Genomic DNA, 17,560 nt, shown 5'->3' on the forward strand with positions numbered 1-17,560 from the left:
CCATGGTCTAATAGTTTGCCACGGTGTACAGTCGATTTAGGGCCAGATAGCACTGCATTTTGCTTTGTGTTTGTGTTTCACAATAAGCAATGTAGTTTTGTTTTGACTGTGTTGTAATTTGTTTTATTCTGATTGATTAGATGTTCTGGTCCTGAGGATTCAGTGTGTTAGTGTTTCTCTCTCGCTCTTTTCTCTCTTTCTCTCTCTCTCTCTCTCTGTCTCTCTCTCTAAGCGTGTTTTTTTGTGAACCTACCCTTGTGTGGATTAATCAGTCTTGGCTCTCTGTCGTACAGGAAGTTCACCATTGGCAGTCCTCTCTAGCTGTAATGGGTTCTCTCTGTGATATGTCTCTAGGAGGAAATGATCTCACGTTGTTACTCAGCAGCCAGGATCCTGTTCATTAGGGCATGCAACAGAAAACCTTTTATAAAACAGCGGAATAGTGAAAATGTGCATTTCACATTGGAATAGGACCAAGTAGTCTCTCCCTGTTTTCAGTCGTTTCTTTTCATGTGGTCCCTAATGAACACAGCCCAGGACTCATCCATGGCAACTGACCCTGGCTGGGAAGTGGTTTGTCCCGGGATGATGACATCACTCATGGGCCGTGCATCCCCCCCCCCCCCCGTGTGCATGGAAACAGAATTACTAGAATGGGTTTGTCTGTTCTGTTAATGACATCATCTATGCTTCTACATGTTGCTCTGTTTTGTGTATAAATACTATGTCAATACATCCATATGTCATTTACTGTGGCCAATTTTTTGTTAGAATAAAATATGCTTTAAAAAACGCTTCACTCCCTATGGTTAGTGTCTGCCTACCTAGAAAATGAAGAATGAGAAGAATCCTTTAATGGTCCAACCACTGGTTTCCATTCCAGTGTTTAGGAGAACTATATTAACCCTACAGTAGATTCACTGGGGCTGAAAGTATCAACTCTGTTTTGGTGAGAAAAGGAATCCAGATGTCTTTCCCATATGGAATGAAACTATATGTTTAGGTTTTGGTTCATAGTTGCTTTTAACTAGCCTGGTTCCAGATCTGTTTGTATTTTCTTGCCAACTATTATGGTCATTGAGTTGTTTATACAGATCTGGGACCAGGCTAGTTTTAAACTGAGTAGGAGGAGATATACTGTGTTTGAAACCAAGTGGGAATTTGCCACCATAGAGTTGGATAGAGGACTCTAGGTGGATATAAACTGTTTTGGCATGGACATTGCCAATGAGGGTTTCACCATTTTAAAATAGTCAACTGGGTGGGCCTTCCTATGGGTGAATGAGGGTTTCACCATTTTAAAATAGTCAACTGGGTGGGCCTTCCTGTGGGTGAATGAAGGATCACATGACTCTATCCGGGTCATCAGAAACCAATGAATTATACTTGAAAGCACATATTCCATAACTGTGATGTAGATGGCAGTAAATCACCGCGGAGCCCTCGGTGACGCTGCCCGTGCCCTCAGACGCCATAATGGGACATATAAAGATGATATCTCTGTCTTTCTCTATGTTTACCACATATTCCTGTGAAGAATCTATTTGAACAGCCCTCGTACTGGTCATTTACTAGTGAGAATCTCTTTTTCATCTTTAAGCTCTGGCCCAGAGGCTCCGTACGTGTGACGCAATTGCGGTACCTTTAGAGGCTTGCAGAGGCCAAATCGAGCTCCGTACGTATCGCATTGCCGTGTGCCTCCCAAATTCTGTAAAAATGTGGAGGGCTCTGCATTGACATGATTGGGGGGGTACGTCCTGTATAAACTCACTACTTTTGACAGCTTCCTTCACAACAGCTCTGCAGAGCGCAAGAAGAAGTAGGGATGCCTTGACTTCTGCGGAGGCCGCATCACATCTAAATATTGTACGGCCCAATGCAGATTCCAGGAATGACCATAAATCGTCTTCTACATACGCAGCATTAATCTGCAGTTCCGTCTACCGTATTAGATTGGGCCGAACTAAAATGTTGCCGATAACTCAGGAGTATGGTTATTATTGATTTGAACCAAAGATCACCCCCCCCCCCCCCATCACCACACGGTGACACCGTTGGATCGTCATGGAAACTTGGTAACCCACGGTTGCGAAAGTGAGATGGAAAAAAAAAAAAAAGAATTATCAAAAGACCTACTTACTTCTGCTTTCTACAGCCGGCTGTTATTTATACTCCTCCCTGTTCACATGTTTTACTTTCAGATGGGTCTACTGACTGCCCCATTTTGAATGTTGAGTTTAGGTGGTGGTTGTCTACTGTATTGTATGTAACGGTCGCTTCTTGTCTCTCCACAGGTGTGTGTGTGTGAGTGTGCTATGGTAACGTCTAGTGTGTGAGGCCTGCGTCAGGAGACCCCACTGCCTTGTTCAGCATGTCTGAATCCCAGGTGAGACCATGAGATCACAGACGAAGATGGCTTCATGTTGAATAGAGAAAACACTACACTATATACAACATGTCATTTGATTTTAGTTGTAGCCCTGAACCAGTTCACCTGATTCACCTATTCAGGGAGTTTGATGATCAGTCGACAAGTTGAATCAGGTGTGCTGGCCCCCGGAGTAGTTGAATCGGGTGTGCTGGCCCCCGGAGTAGTTGAATCGGGTGTGCTGGCCCCCGGAGTAGTTGAATCTGGTGTGCTGTTGAGGTACATGAAACGTCTGGTGGTCCCCAAGGAGACGTTTCAGAACCCCTTGCACTACACCACCTATTGTCATTGAACTGGTTTATTGCAGTGTTGAGGTCACTTCACTTTCAATCCAGAATAAATAAATAAAATAAATCAATTCCACTTTTGCTTTTTTGTGATAACCTTTTCCTCACTCGCTCCTGTCCCTCAGACCCCATCATGGCCACGGGGCACAGAGTGTATGGCCAAGTACAACTTCAAGGGCACCACGGAGCAGGACTTGCCCTTCAACAAAGGAGATGTCTTGACCATTATCGTTGTCACTAAGGTAACGTACCTAAACTCTCCGTGTTTAGGAAGCAGGTTGTCTTTCACCACAGCTGCCATTGTCTCTGGCAAGCGAGACTAGAAAAACAGACCCAAATGGTTTATTGTTTTAAGGAGAAACGTAGGCTTAATCTTTCACATTTTTGTCGTGTTTCTTGAAATTCTAAAGAATATTTTTTTTTTTTTTAATCTCACTACGTTATTTACTCAGTCAACCCTGATCTTCTAATCGGAGTAACGGTGACATGTTTTGTCTCAGGACCCCAACTGGTACAAAGCGAAGAACACAGCAGGTCGAGAAGGCACCATCCCAGCTAACTACGTCCAGAAGAGGGAAGGGGTGAAGCAAGGGGGCAAGCTGAGTCTAATGCCGTAAGTACAGTCTCCATAGCCTGGTCAAACCAGTCTGAGTCTAATGCCGTAAGTACAGTCTCCATAGCCTGGTCAAACCAGTCTGAGTCTAATGCCGTAAGTACAGTCTCCATAGCCTGGTTAAACCAGTCTGAGTCAGCTGAAGTACAGTACAGTCTCCATAGCCTGGTTAAACCAGTCTGAGTCGGGGGAAAGTACAGTCATCACTCCATGTTGTACTGAAATTACTTCCCATGGATACACTGTCAGTGGCGTGTTGCTGCAGGACTCGTCAGTGGCGTGTTGCTGCAGGACTCGTCAGTGGCGTGTTGCTGCAGGACCCGTCAGTGGCGTGTTGCTGCAGGACTCGCCAGTGGCGAGGTGTTGCTGCAGGACTCGCCAGTGGCGAGGTGTTGCTGCAGGACTCGCCAGTGGCGAGGTGTTGCTGCAGGACTCGCCAGTGGCGAGGTGATGCTGCAGGACTCGCCAGTGGCGAGGTGTTGCTGCAGGACTCGCCAGTGGCGAGGTGTTGCTGCAGGACTCGCCAGTGGCGAGAATGTGTTTTTGTAAGGGCTCTCATCAATTAAAGAATAAACACGTTCAATGTAAAGTGAAGTCAAACTATGAAACATTTACGACTTTCAGTTGTTGTTCACCGCTCAGTGACTGATACTCCGGTTGAACGGTTTCTGTGTATCAGTATGTTTCTGTGTATCAGTATGTTTCTGTGTATCAGTGGCGTGTTGCTGCAGGACTCGTCAGTGGCGTGTTGCTGCAGGACCCGTCAGTGGCGTGTTGCTGCAGGACTCGTCAGTGGCGAGGTGTTGCTGCAGGACTCGCCAGTGGCGAGGTGTTGCTGCAGGAATCGCCAGTGGCGAGGTGTTGCTGCAGGACTCGCCAGTGGCGAGGTGTTGCTGCAGGACTCGCCAGTGGCGAGGTGTTGCTGCAGGACTCGCCAGTGGCGAGGTGTTGCTGCAGGACTCGCCAGTGGCGAGAATGTGTTTTTGTAAGGGCTCTCATCAATTAAAGAATAAACACGTTCAATGTAAAGTGAAGTCAAACTATGAAACATTTACGACTTTCAGTTGTTGTTCACCGCTCAGTGACTGATACTCAGGTTGAACGGTTTCTGTGTATCAGTATGTTTCTGTGTATCAGTATGTTTCTGTGTATCAGTGTGTTTCTGTGTATCAGTGTGTTTCTGTGTATCGGTATGTTTCTGTGTATCGGTATGTTTCTGTGTATCGGTATGTTTCTGTGTATCGGTATGTTTCTGTGTATCGGTATGTTTCTGTGTATCGGTATGTTTCTGTGTATCGGTATGTTTCTGTGTATCGGTATGTTTCTGTGTATCGGTATGTTTCTGTGTATCGGTATGTATCAGTATGTTTCTGTGTATCGGTATGTTCTGTGTATCAGTATGTTTCTGTGTATCGGTATGTTTCTGTGTATCAGTATGTTTCTGTGTATCGGTATGTTTCTGTGTATCGGTATGTTTCTGTGTATCGGTATGTTTCTGTGTATCGGTATGTTTCTGTGTATCGGTATGTATCAGTATGTTTCTGTGTATCGGTATGTATCAGTATGTTTCTGTGTATCAGTATGTTTCTGTGTATCGGTATGTTTCTGTGTATCGGTAATGTTTCTGTGTATCGGTATGTTTCTGTGTATCGGTATGTATCAGTATGTTTCTGTGTATCAGTATGTTTCTGTGTATCGGTATGTTTCTGTGTATCGGTATGTTTCTGTGTATCGGTATGTATCAGTATGTTTCTGTGTATCGGTATGTATCAGTATGTTTCTGTGTATCAGTATGTTTCTGTGTATCGGTATGTATCAGTATGTTTCTGTGTATCAGTATGTTTCTGTGTATCAGTATGTTTCTGTGTATCAGTATGTTTCTGTGTATCAGTATGTTTCTGTGTATCGGTATGTTTCTGTGTATCGGTATGTTTCTGTGTATCGGTATGTATCAGTATGTTTCTGTGTATCGGTATGTATCAGTATGTTTCTGTGTATCAGTATGTTTCTGTGTATCAGTATGTTTCTGTGTATCAGTATGTTTCTGTGTATCAGTATGTTTCTGTGTATCGGTATGTATCAGTATGTTTCTGTGTATCGGTATGTTTCTGTGTATCGGTATGTTTCTGTGTATCGGTATGTTTCTGTGTATCGGTATGTTTCTGTGTATCGGTATGTTTCTGTGTATCGGTGTGTTTCTGTGTGATTGAGCAGTGCATATAGGCTGTTTGTCGTGGCAGTGTGTTTCTGTGTATCAGTGTGTTTCTGTGTATCAGTATGTTTCTGTGTGATTGAGCAGTGCAGATAGGCTGTTTGTCGTGGCAGTGTGTTATGTGAATCTAACCCCCAGTTGGGCCGAGTCCTGTCTCTGTCTACTCAGCCCTGTAATTGTAGTGTACTGTCTGTTTCCAGCACCGCTGTGTGTCTGTCTGTCTATCTATCTCTGTCTGTCTGTCTGTCTGCAAGGTTTCCTGTTGGTTCCTTTCAATCTCCCACATTTAGCCACATACTTCAGTTCTGAGAAGTGTGTGTGTGTGTGTGTGTGTGTGCGTGCGTGCGTGTGTGTGTGTGTGAGACTCTTTGTTGTAAAAAGAAAAGCACTTTGTGACAACTGTTGACAACAATGTTGACCCTGCCCCCCATTTCCAGATGGTTCCATGGTAAGATCACCAGGGAGCAGGCAGAGAGTCTCCTGATCCCCCCAGAGACGGGCCTGTTCCTGGTCAGAGAGAGCACCAACTACCCCGGAGACTACACTCTGTGTGTCAGCTGTGACGGCAAGGTGGAGCACTACCGTATCGTCTACAAGGAGGGTCAGCTCAGCATCGACGAGGACGAGTTCTTCGAGAACCTCATGCAGCTGGTAGAGGTACAGGGGAAGATATATATATATATATAAGCCACCCAATCGCTCCCTACCCCCCTAAACCTGACCCCTTGGCCCTTTACCATTTTGACTGTAGTAGATCTGAATATTCTAGATGGGTTTAAACAGTGTATTTGTGGAAATTCCACCATATTGCGTCCACCTTACAGGTCTGTAAACATCAAAGGGCCAAGGGAAAAATGTAGGGAAGGAATTGGGACCGGCTTCTAAAGCAAGCTGGTACCAATGAGCTTTCCACTTGGTCAAAAAAGCCGTCTATTATTTTGCAAGCAGTGTGTGAGCACTGAGCACCGTTGTTGACTATACAGACATGGTTTCGCTGTTAGTGAGGTGTTCTGGCCTCTGAAACGATTTGTTAGTGGTAGGTTCTAGATCATTTCCCCTGAAGACACCTGATCCGGCGTTCACTTTCAAAACCAGCCTCTTCCTTCAAAACCCCCTCTCTCTTCCTTCCTTCAAAACCCCCCTCTCTCTTCCTTCTAAACCCCCTCTCTCTCTCTTCCTTCTAAACCCCCTCTCTTTCTTCCTTCAAAACCATCCTCTCTTTCTTCCTTCTAAACCCCCCTCTCTCTTTCTTCCTTCTAAACCCCCCTCTCTCTTCCTTCCTTCTAAACCCCCCTCTCTCTTCCTTCCTTCTAAACCACCCTCTCTCTCTCTTCCTTCCTTCTAAACCACCCTCTCTCTCTCTTCCTTCCTTCTAAACCACCCTCGCTCTCTCTTCCTTCCTTCTAAACCACCCTCTCGCTCTCTTCCTTCCTTCTAAACCACCCTCTCTCTCTCTTCCTTCCTTCTAAACCACCCTCTCTCTCTCTTCCTTCCTTCTAAACCACCCTCTCTCTCTCTTCCTTCCTTCTAAACCACCCCCTCTCTTCCTTCCTTCCTTCCTTCTAAACCACCCTCTCTCTTCCTTCCTTCCAAACCACCCTCTCTCTTCCTTCCTTCCTTCCTTCCTTCCTTCCTTCCTTCCTTCCTTCCTTCCTTCCTTCCTTCCTTCCTTCCTTCCTTCCTTCCTTCCTTCCTTCTAAACTACCCTCTCTCTCTCTTCCTTCCTTCCTTCCTTCTAACCACCCTCTCTCTTCCTTCCTTCCTTCCTTCCTTCCTTCCTTCCTTCCTTCCTTCCTTCCTTCCTTCCTTCCTTCCTTCCTTCCTTCCTTCCTTCCTTCTAAACCACCCTCTCTCTTCCTTCCTTCCTTCCTTCCTTCCTTCCTTCTAAACCACCCTCTCTCTTCCTTCCTTCCTTCCTTCCTTCCTTCCTTCTAAACCACCCTCTCTCTTCCTTCCTTCCTTCCTTCCTTCCTTCCTTCCTTCCTTCCTTCCTTCTAAACCACCCTCTCTCTCTTCCTTCCTTCCTTCCTTCCTTCCTTCTAAACCACCCTCTCTCTCTCTTCCTTCCTTCTAAACCACCCTCTCTCTTCCTTCCTTCCTTCCTTCCTTCCTTCCTTCCTTCCTTCCTTCCTTCCTTCCTTCCTTCCTTCCTTCCTTCCTTCCTTCCTTCTAAACCACCCTCTTCCTTCTAAACCACCCTCTCTCTCTCTTCCTTTCTTCTAAACCACCCTCTCTCTCTCTTCCTTCCTTCTAAAACCACCCTCTCTCTCTCTTCCTTCCTTCTAAACCACCCTCTCTCTCTCTTCCTTCCTTCTAAACCACCCTCTCTCTCTCTTCCTTCCTTCTAAACCACCCTCTCTCTCTCTTCCTTCCTTCTAAACCACCCTCTCTCTCTCTTCCTTCCTTCTAAACCCCCCTCTCTCTCTCTTCCTTCCTTCCTTCTAAACCACCCTCTCTCTTCCTTCCTTCCTTCTAAACCCCCCTCTCTCTTCCTTCCTTCCTTCTAAACCCCCCTCTCTCTTCCTTCCTTCTAAACCCCCTCTCTCTTCCTTCCTTCCTTCTAAACCCCCCTCTTCCTTCCTTCCTTCCTTCCTTCTAAACCCCCCTCTCTCTTCCTTCACTGTACATGGACCTAAAGCACATGTTGATGACATGCGTATATATGTATATATATATATTTACCCAACCAATGCTCTGCTGTTTTTAACAATGCTGCCCTCTGTTGGTTACTGCTAGGTCCTGCTGAATAAATCCTAAGGTTCCTACCAGGGTTGGGATCAACTCTATTTTTACTTCCTGAATTGACCCCAAACCTGGTTAAAATCTAACGCATCAACCAGTATTCACAACCTTTAACCCTTCCTGGGTCATGTTATTGACCTACGCCTTCTCTCTCTCCTTGTCCTCTCCTTGTCCTCAGCACTATACCAAAGACGCAGATGGTCTCTGCACCAAACTGATCAAGCCGAAGCTGGAGGAGGGAACTGTGGCAGCCCAGGATGAGTTCTCTAGGAGTGGCTGGGCTCTGAACAGGAAGGAGCTCAACATTCAGCAGTCCATAGGCAAGGGAGAGTTTGGAGGCAAGTATGTGTGTGCCTGTCCATGTATGTCTGCGGTTTTATGGGGATGTTAGGCCCTCGGGGGGGGGGGGGGGGGGGGGGGGGGGGGGCTCAGTCACTCCTCTGCGTCACACCCTGTTCTGGGATGTCAGTTCACTGGACCCAATATCTGTTCTGTTGGAGTGTGTGTGAAAAATGGTCTTAAATGGATGCTCTCATTCTCACTTACGCAGACGCAGGATGGGTGTGTAAACCGTTTACACAGAGTGTGCCGCTCATTGGCCACCCATGACTATTGAGCCAAGAATTTCCAGGATGTGGAAGGGTTAAACACCCATCCTGAGTCTGTGTCTCTCTCTCTTCAGATGTGAAGGTGGGAGACTACAGAGGGACCAAAGTAGCTGTGAAGTGTATCAAGCATGATGCCACGGCACAGGCCTTCATCGCAGAGGCCTCAGTTATGACGTAAGTTTCAGAGCTTTAAGAGAGGACCACAACTCTGGTCAGTTTCAGAGTGAACCACAACTCTGGTCTGTTTCAGAGCTTTAAGAGAGGACCACAACTCTGGTTAGTTTCAGAGCTTTGAGAGAGGACCACGACTCTGGTCCGTTTCAGAGCTTTGAGAGAAGACCACAACTGGTCAGTTTCAGAGAGGACCACAACTCTGGTCAGTTTCAGAGAGGACCACAACTCTGGTCAGTTTCAGAGAGGACCACAACTCTGGTTAGTTTCAGAGAGGACCACAACTCTGGTTAGTTTCAGAGAGGACCACAACTCTGGTCAGTTTCAGAGCTTTGAGAGAGGACCACAACTCTGGTTAGTTTCAGAGCTTTGAGAGAGGACCACAACTCTGGTCAGTTTCAGAGCTTTGAGAGAGGACCACAACTCTGGTCAGTTTCAGAGCTTTGAGAGAGGACCACAACTCTGGTTAGTTTCAGAGCTTTGAGAGAGGACCACAACTCTGGTCAGTTTCAGAGCTTTGAGAGAGGACCACAACTCTGGTTAGTTTCAGAGCTTTGAGAGAGGACCACAACTCTGGTTAGTTTCAGAGCTTTGAGAGAGGACCACAACTCTGGTTAGTTTCAGAGCTTTGAGAGAGGACCACAACTCTGGTTAGTTTCAGAGCTTTGAGAGAGGACCACAACTCTGGTTAGTTTCAGAGCTTTGAGAGAGGACCACAACTCTGGTCAAGTGTTTAACATCCTTATTGTTTTCTTAGATCAGTGTTCGCTTGATCTGTGAGGTTTTGGTGGAATGAAACGTGTTGGTTTACTGTGCAGCTATTTAAACAGCTTTTCTAAAATGTTGAACTCTTGCTAATGTGTGTTGGTCCTCTTCTGCAGGCAGCTGAGACACAATAACCTGGTTCAGTTGATAGGTGTCATCGTTGAGGAGACGGGAAGCCTGTTTATTGTCAGCGAGTACATGGCCAAGGTAGGTTGGCTCTTTATGATTCAGTTAAGTTAAAGGGAGTTCATAAATAAATATATATATATATATATTTATAGAAATGAAGAACCAGATAGCACTGAAGACTTCTCTTTTATAGGGCAGTCTAGTGGACTACCTGCGCTCCAGAGGCCGGACAGTGATCTTCGGGGATTGTCTACTCAAGTTCTCACTGTGAGTATGATAATGATTGATCTGTACATCTTCAATAATATTATCAGAAGTCTGTTGACAGTGGCTTAGAGCAACCAGTTGGAATTGTAACATCGTCAAGTTTGGTTAGCATTGTCAGACTCTTTACATGTCGACCCACCCCCCCCCATTGTGACTTGCGTGTGAGGCGATGGAGTATCTCAATGCCAACAACTTGAACAGAGACCTCACTGCCAGTGTAAACTGTACTTGAAATAATTAAACTAAATGTTGCCTGTGTCCCCCCTCCTCCTCCTCCTCCTCCTCTTCCCCCTCCTCCTCTTCCCCTCCTCCTCTTCCCCCTCCTCCTCCTCCTCCTCTTCCCCTCCTCCCCCTCCTCCCCCTCCTCTTCCCCTCCTCCTCCTCCCCCTCCTCCTCTTCCCCTCCTCCCCCTCCTCCTCCTCTTCCCCTCCTCCCCCTCCTCCTCCTCCTCCCCCTCCTCCTCCTCCCTCTCCTCTTCCCCTCCTCCCCCTCCCCCTCCTCCTCCTCCTCCTCCTCCCCCTCCTCCTCTTCCCCTCCTCCCCCTCCCCCTCCCCCTCCTCCTCCTAAACTGTACATTAAATAATTAAACTAAATGTTGCCTGTGTCCCCCCTCCTCCTCCTCCCCCTCCTCCTCCTCCCCCTCCTCCTCTTCCCCTCCTCCCCCTCCCCCTCCTCCTCCTAAACTGTACATTAAATAATTAAACTAAATGTTGCCTGTGTCCCCCCTCCCCCTCCTCCTCCTCTTCCCCTCCTCCCCCTCCTCCTCTTCCCCTCCTCCCCCTCCTCCTCTTCCCCTCCTCCTCCTCCTCCTAAACTGTACATTAAATAATTAAACTAAATGTTGCCTGTGTCCCCCCTCCTCCTCCTCCTCCTCCTCTTCCTCCTCCTCCTCTTCCCCTCCTCCTCTTCCCCCTCCTCCTCCTCCTCCTCTTCCCCTCCTCCCCCTCCTCTTCCCCTCCTCCTCCTCCCCCTCCTCCTCTTCCCCTCCTCCCCCTCCTCCTCCTCTTCCCCTCCTCCTCCTCCTCCTCCCCCTCCTCCTCCTCCCCCTCCTCCTCCTCCCTCTCCTCTTCCCCTCCTCCCCCTCCCCCTCCTCCTCCTCCTCCTCCTCCCCCTCCTCCTCTTCCCCTCCTCCCCCTCCCCCTCCCCCTCCTCCTCCTAAACTGTACATTAAATAATTAAACTAAATGTTGCCTGTGTCCCCCCTCCTCCTCCTCCCCCTCCTCCTCCTCCCCCTCCTCCTCTTCCCCTCCTCCCCCTCCCCCTCCTCCTCCTAAACTGTACATTAAATAATTAAACTAAATGTTGCCTGTGTCCCCCCTCCCTCTTCCCCTCCTCCCCCTCCTCCTCTTCCCCTCCTCCCCCTCCTCCTCTTCCCCTCCTCCTCCTCCTCCTAAACTGTACATTAAATAATTAAACTAAATGTTGCCTGTGTCCCCCCTCCTCCTCCTCCTCCTCTTCCCCTCCTCTCCCTCCTCCCCTCCTCCTCCTCCTCCTAAACTGTACATTAAATAATTAAACTAAATGTTGCCTGTGTCCCCCCTCCTCCTCCTCCTCCTCCTCTTCCCCTCCTCCCCTCCCCCTCCTCCTCCTCTCCCCCTCCTCCCCCTCCTCCTCCCCCTCCTCCCCCTCCTCCTCTTCCCCTCCTCCTCCTCCTCCTAAACTGTACATTAAATAATTTAACTAAATGTTGCCTGTGTCCCCCCTCCTCCCCCTCCTCCTCTTCCCCTCCTCCTCCTCCTCCTAAACTGTACATTAAATAATTAAACTAAATGTTGCCTGTGTCCCCCCTCCTCCCCCTCCTCCTCTTCCCCTCCTCCCCCTCCTCCTCTTCCCCTCCTCCCCCTCCTCCTCTTCCCCTCCTCTTCCTCCTCCTAAACTGTACATTAAATAATTAAACTAAATGTTGCCTGTGTCCCCCCTCCTCCCCCTCCTCCTCTTCCCCTCCTCCTCCTCCTAAACTGTACATTAAATAATTAAACTAAATGTTGCCTGTGTCCCCCCTCCTCCTCTTCCCCTCCTCCTCCTCCTCCTAAACTGTACATTAAATAATTAAACTAAATGTTGCCTGTGTCCCCCCTCCTCCCCCTCCTCCTCTTCCACTCCTCCTCCTCCTCCTAAACTGTACATTAAATAATTAAACTAAATGTTGCCTGTGTCCCCCCTCCTCCCCCTCCCCCTCCTCCTCCTCTCCCTCCTCCCCTCCTCCTCCTCCTCCTCCTCCTAAACTGTACATTAAATAATTAAACTAAATGTTGCCTGTGTCCCTCCTCCTCCTCTCCCTCCTCCTCCCCCTCCTCCTCCTCCTCCTCCCCCCTCCTCCTCCTCCGTAGTGACGTGTGTGAGGCCATGGAGTATCTGGAGGCCAATAACTTTGTCCACAGAGACCTGGCGGCGCGAAACGTTCTGGTGTCTGACGAAAACATCGCTAAGGTCAGCGACTTTGGCCTGACCAAAGAGGCCTCATCCAATCAGGACACGGCCAAACTGCCCATCAAGTGGACCTCACCAGAGGCTCTGAGGGAAAAGGTAGGCTAGAACGAGCTAGCTGGAAATGTTCTCAATGTCGCTATCGAATTTGATCGTTTTCCATAGCTCAACTGGTTTGAATTTTGTCAAGGAGGGCGGTCACGTTTTAGCGAGGCAGAGGGCCCCGAGTTTGAGCCGTGGTATGGAAAGTTTACCCTGGGTAGTGTTCAGAAAGGGAGGAATCTGTAGATCGTGGCCTGGCGGTGCTCTCTGTGTTTCCAATAGATGGTGCTGTGGCCTGGCGGTGCTCTCTGTGTTTCCAATAGATGGTGCTGTGGCCTGGCGGTGCTCTCTGTGTTTCCAATAGATGGTGATGTGGCCTGGCGGCGCGCTCTGTATTTCCAATAGATGGTGCTGTGGCCTGGCGGCGCGCTCTGTATTTCCAATAGATGGTGCTGTGGCCTGGCGGCGGGCTCTGTATTTCCAATAGATGGTGCTGTGGCCTGGCGGTGCTCTCTGTGTTTCCAATAGATGGTGATGTGGCCTGGCGGCGCGCTCTGTATTTCCAATAGATGGTGCTGTGGCCTGGCGGCGCGCTCTGTATTTCCAATAGATGGTGCTGTGGCCTGGCGGCACGCTCCGTCATCACAGCCACTTCATTCCTTGACAACTTTTGACGTGAAAAATGAGTGCTGAGAAAATGAGAAGTGGACTGAATGTTGTTTTAAAGAAGAATGGACAGCAAAATACTTGTTTTACTAATAATATGCCAAGAAAGTGTTGCCGTTTAACCTCTCTGGGATATTCGGGACGCTAGCGTCCCACCTCAACAACAGCCAGTGAAAGTGCAGGGCGCCAAATTCAAAACAACAGAAATCTCATAATTAAAATTCCTCAAACATACAAGTATTTTACACCCTTTTAAAGATACACGTCTTGTTAATCCCACCACAGTGTCTGATTTCAAAAAGGCTTTACGGCGAAAGCAAACCAAACGATTATGTTAGGTCAGAGCCAAGTCACAGAAAAACACAGCCATTTTTCCAGCCAAAGAGGAGTCAGAAAAAGCAGAAAGAGAGCTAAATTAATCACTAACCTTTGATGATCTTCATCAGATGACACTCATAGGACTTCATGTTACACAATACATGTATGTTTTGTTCGATAAAGTTCATATTTTAAAAAATCTGAGTTTACATTGGCCCGTTATGTTCAGTAGTTCCAAAACATCCGGTGATTTTACAGAGAGCCACATCAATTTACAGAAATACTCATCATAAACGTTGATGAAAATACACGTGTTATGCATGAAACTTTAGATAAACTTCTCCTTAAGGAATATAATCTCAATTGTTATTTTTCAAGCAAGCATGCTAATAACTACGCTAGAAATCTCAGGAAAAGGCAAGGAAGGCCTCAACTTGCCACTAATTTTAAAAGCCCAACAAAACACGTTTGCTAAAACGGTGTTCTACTCAAGACTCCGTAACTAAGTCCATAAAGCACCCAGGACGGCCCCCATACATAGTGGCAGATAAAATCGCAAAGCAGACCTTTTGCTGAAAAGGGAGTTTGCTGAAACGGTGTTCTACTCAAGACTCCGTAACTAAGGCGAGATACATAGTGGCAGATAAAATCGCAAAGCAAACCTTTTGCTGAAAAGGGAGTTTGCTGAAAGAGTGTATGGTCGCGACAGTACAAAGTAGAATTTTTGTCCTGAGAGTAAAAAACCAATTGGAGACCATTAGTTTATCAGAACATCACCTGTTGCCTGTGGGGGTCATAGAGGAGAAGCTAATCTCCCGAGGTTGAAGGAAAAAAAATAGATGGCGTCGATCGTTTTTCTACTGGAGGAGACTACTGACATCAGAGACACCGCTCAACTTGACATTTTTTTGTCAGGAATAAAAAATGAGAACTTTGAAATAACGGAGGAACTTTATTACGATGGAATCGATGATGGGAACAAACGGAATCTACCTTGGAGCCAACTGACAAAACGTATCAACAAATCTAACCGGTAAAACATTGGCCTACTAAAAAGATGACGAGACAGGGCTTTCTTTTACTCTAACTCGAAATGAATATTTATTCACTGTATTATTCATCAGGAAGCCCTGTGTAAAAGTGTGTTAAAGCTGTAAAACTTGTCAACTTTATACGGGCAAGGGGGTTCATTCAAATGCTCAATGACAGAGTGAGAAAGCACTACCACACACGCACACACACACACACAGACACACACACACACAATTGTAGCTCATCGACATCTAATGTGACACAGTGTTTTAAAAGGAGAAGTCCAAAACGGAAACAATAGACCACCAGTTCTACGTCTCACTGAATGTAAACAAAGTTCCCAAACATTACAAAAGCCCAAATGGTGCTTGTTTTTATTCAGGTCCAGATATGTGTGTGAAAAAAACATTCTCATTCATGAATTACAACAAATCCCATCACAGGTCAAATTTAATAAATGACCAATTGTCAGCTGTTTATGAGAATCTCAATATCAAAGATGACCATAGACTTTTTTGATTCCTTTGCCAAGATAGGTGACCCAGACCCATTGTTCACATTTTAAGACTCATATAACCGTGACTGGGGTAGGCAAGGATGATGCTTTTCCAAGGTGATGGTGATGCAGTGAGAATGATCCAGCAATGCACCTGGATACAGGTAATAACTAATCAGTCAGATTTGGGCTGAGGTGATTGGATAACTGTAAATATGGCTCACAACGGAGATGAGAATTGTTCCTTAATATGCTTTCAGAAACGGACTGTTCCAAAGGAAACGGATGTTTCACTCAAATTTTAGAATCTTTAATTTTTTTTACACATCTGCTTTTTACATTTTGCATGTCTCCAGTCATATAATATATATCTCTTTTTAAGTTTGCACTTTACAAGGGTAGAGATGCAGGATCTGTGTATGTGTTTGACTGTGTCTGTGATGATATAAATTATATCAATTTTGTGTTCACAACAAAACAAGGGGTAGGTATATGGTACAAGGGCAGAAATGTTCTGCAGGCATATGCACACCTACAGTTCACTCACTAGTTGTTGCTGTGTCGATGTGAAAATGTTCTGCAGGCATATGCACACCTACAGTTCACTAGTTGTTACTGTGTCGATGTGAAAATGTTCTGCAGGCATATGCACACCTACAGTTCACTAGTTGTTGCTGTGTCGATGTGAAAATGTTCTGCAGGCATATGCACACCTACAGTTCACTAGTTGTTGCTGTGTCGATGTGAAAATGTTCTGCAGGCATATGCACACCTACAGTTCACTAGTTGTTACTGTGTCGATGTGAAAATGTTCTGCAGGCATATGCACACCTACAGTTCACTAGTTGTTGCTGTGTCGATGTGAAAATGTTCTGCAGGCATATGCACACCTACAGTTCACTAGTTGTTACTGTGTCGATGTGAAAATGTTCTGCAGGCATATGCACACCTACAGTTCACTAGTTGTTACTGTGTCGATGTGAAAATGTTCTGCAGGCATATGCACACCTACAGTTCACTAGTTGTTACTGTGTCGATGTGAAAATGTTCTGCAGGCATATGCACACCTACAGTTCACTAGTTGTTGCTGTGTCGATGTGAAAATGTTCTGCAGGCATATGCACACCTACAGTTCACTAGTTGTTACTGTGTCGATGTGAAAATGTTCTGCAGGCATATGCACACCTACAGTTCACTCACTAGTTGTTACTGTGTCGATGTGAAAATGTTCTGCAGGCATATGCACACCTACAGTTCACTAGTTGTTACTGTGTCGATGTGAAAATGTTCTGCAGGCATATGCACACCTACAGTTCACTAGTTGTTGCTGTGTCGATGTGAAAATGTTCTGCAGGCATATGCACACCTACAGTTCACTAGTTGTTACTGTGTCGATGTGAAAATGTTCTGCAGGCATATGCACACCTACAGTTCACTAGTTGTTACTGTGTCGATGTGAAAATGTTCTGCAGGCATATGCACACCTACAGTTCACTAGTTGTTGCTGTGTCGATGTGAAAATGTTCTGCAGGCATATGCACACCTACAGTTCACTAGTTGTTGCTGTGTCGATGTGAAAATGTTCTGCAGGCATATGCACACCTACAGTTCACTAGTTGTTACTGTGTCGATGTGAAAATGTTCTGCAGGCATATGCACACCTACAGTTCACTAGTTGTTACTGTGTCGATGTGAAAATGTTCTGCAGGCATATGCACACCTACAGATCACTAGTTGTTACTGTGTCGATGTGAAAATGTTCTGCAGGCATATGCACACCTACAGTTCACTAGTTGTTACTGTTCTCCTTGAGCCAAAAGGTTTGCCCAACCCCCTGCTCTTGGAGCTTGGTTTGATTGGAGGAGATTGGATAGGTGTAAAGCAATATGGTAGCATATCCATCTAGCCTATCAAGAGGACAAAATGGAGCTCCCACCATATTGCTTACACTTATCTTATCCTCTGAGATCTACAGGGAGTGTAGGGGTTAGAGGTCGACTTGAGATTTTAGAATATATCGATGGTATTGTACTGCTGATTGGCACCATTTTAATGATGTACTGTATGTGTTACACATGAGCTGAAATGCTGTCTTGATCAACAGAAATTCTCCACCAAGTCAGATGTGTGGAGCTATGGGATCTTGCTGTGGGAGATCTACTCCTTTGGCCGAGTGCCTTACCCCAGAATTGTAAGTATATTTTTTGCCTGGACAGATTGGCAAGTGTGTGACAGCTTATAGACTATATATGAATCTAAGCAGTTAAGAGTTGATGTAGTAAATCTGAAAGGTGTCCACTCTGACCCTCTATAAATGACTCCCGTGTCCACTCTGACCCTCTATAAATGACTCCCGT

General features: G+C 46.4%; 1 protein-coding gene across 1 annotated transcript in view; it reads left to right on the forward strand.

Annotated features, from left to right (window-relative positions):
• Nucleotides 1-17,560, forward strand: part of LOC109880940 (tyrosine-protein kinase CSK) — a 37,971-nt gene that overhangs the window by 19,022 nt on the left and 1,389 nt on the right. Inside the window, exons 2-11 of the mRNA XM_031801581.1 lie at nt 2,295-2,386; nt 2,841-2,957; nt 3,216-3,328; nt 5,978-6,197; nt 8,461-8,620; nt 8,965-9,064; nt 9,943-10,033; nt 10,149-10,222; nt 12,553-12,748; nt 17,308-17,394. Coding sequence (XP_031657441.1) covers nt 2,372-2,386; nt 2,841-2,957; nt 3,216-3,328; nt 5,978-6,197; nt 8,461-8,620; nt 8,965-9,064; nt 9,943-10,033; nt 10,149-10,222; nt 12,553-12,748; nt 17,308-17,394 — 1,173 coding nt within the window. The 5' untranslated portion in view covers nt 2,295-2,371. The remainder of the gene's footprint in view (nt 1-2,294; nt 2,387-2,840; nt 2,958-3,215; nt 3,329-5,977; nt 6,198-8,460; nt 8,621-8,964; nt 9,065-9,942; nt 10,034-10,148; nt 10,223-12,552; nt 12,749-17,307; nt 17,395-17,560) is intronic.

This window comes from Oncorhynchus kisutch, linkage group LG22 (assembly GCF_002021735.2).
Source record: "Oncorhynchus kisutch isolate 150728-3 linkage group LG22, Okis_V2, whole genome shotgun sequence".
NCBI classification, from domain to species: Eukaryota; Metazoa; Chordata; class Actinopteri; order Salmoniformes; family Salmonidae; genus Oncorhynchus; species Oncorhynchus kisutch.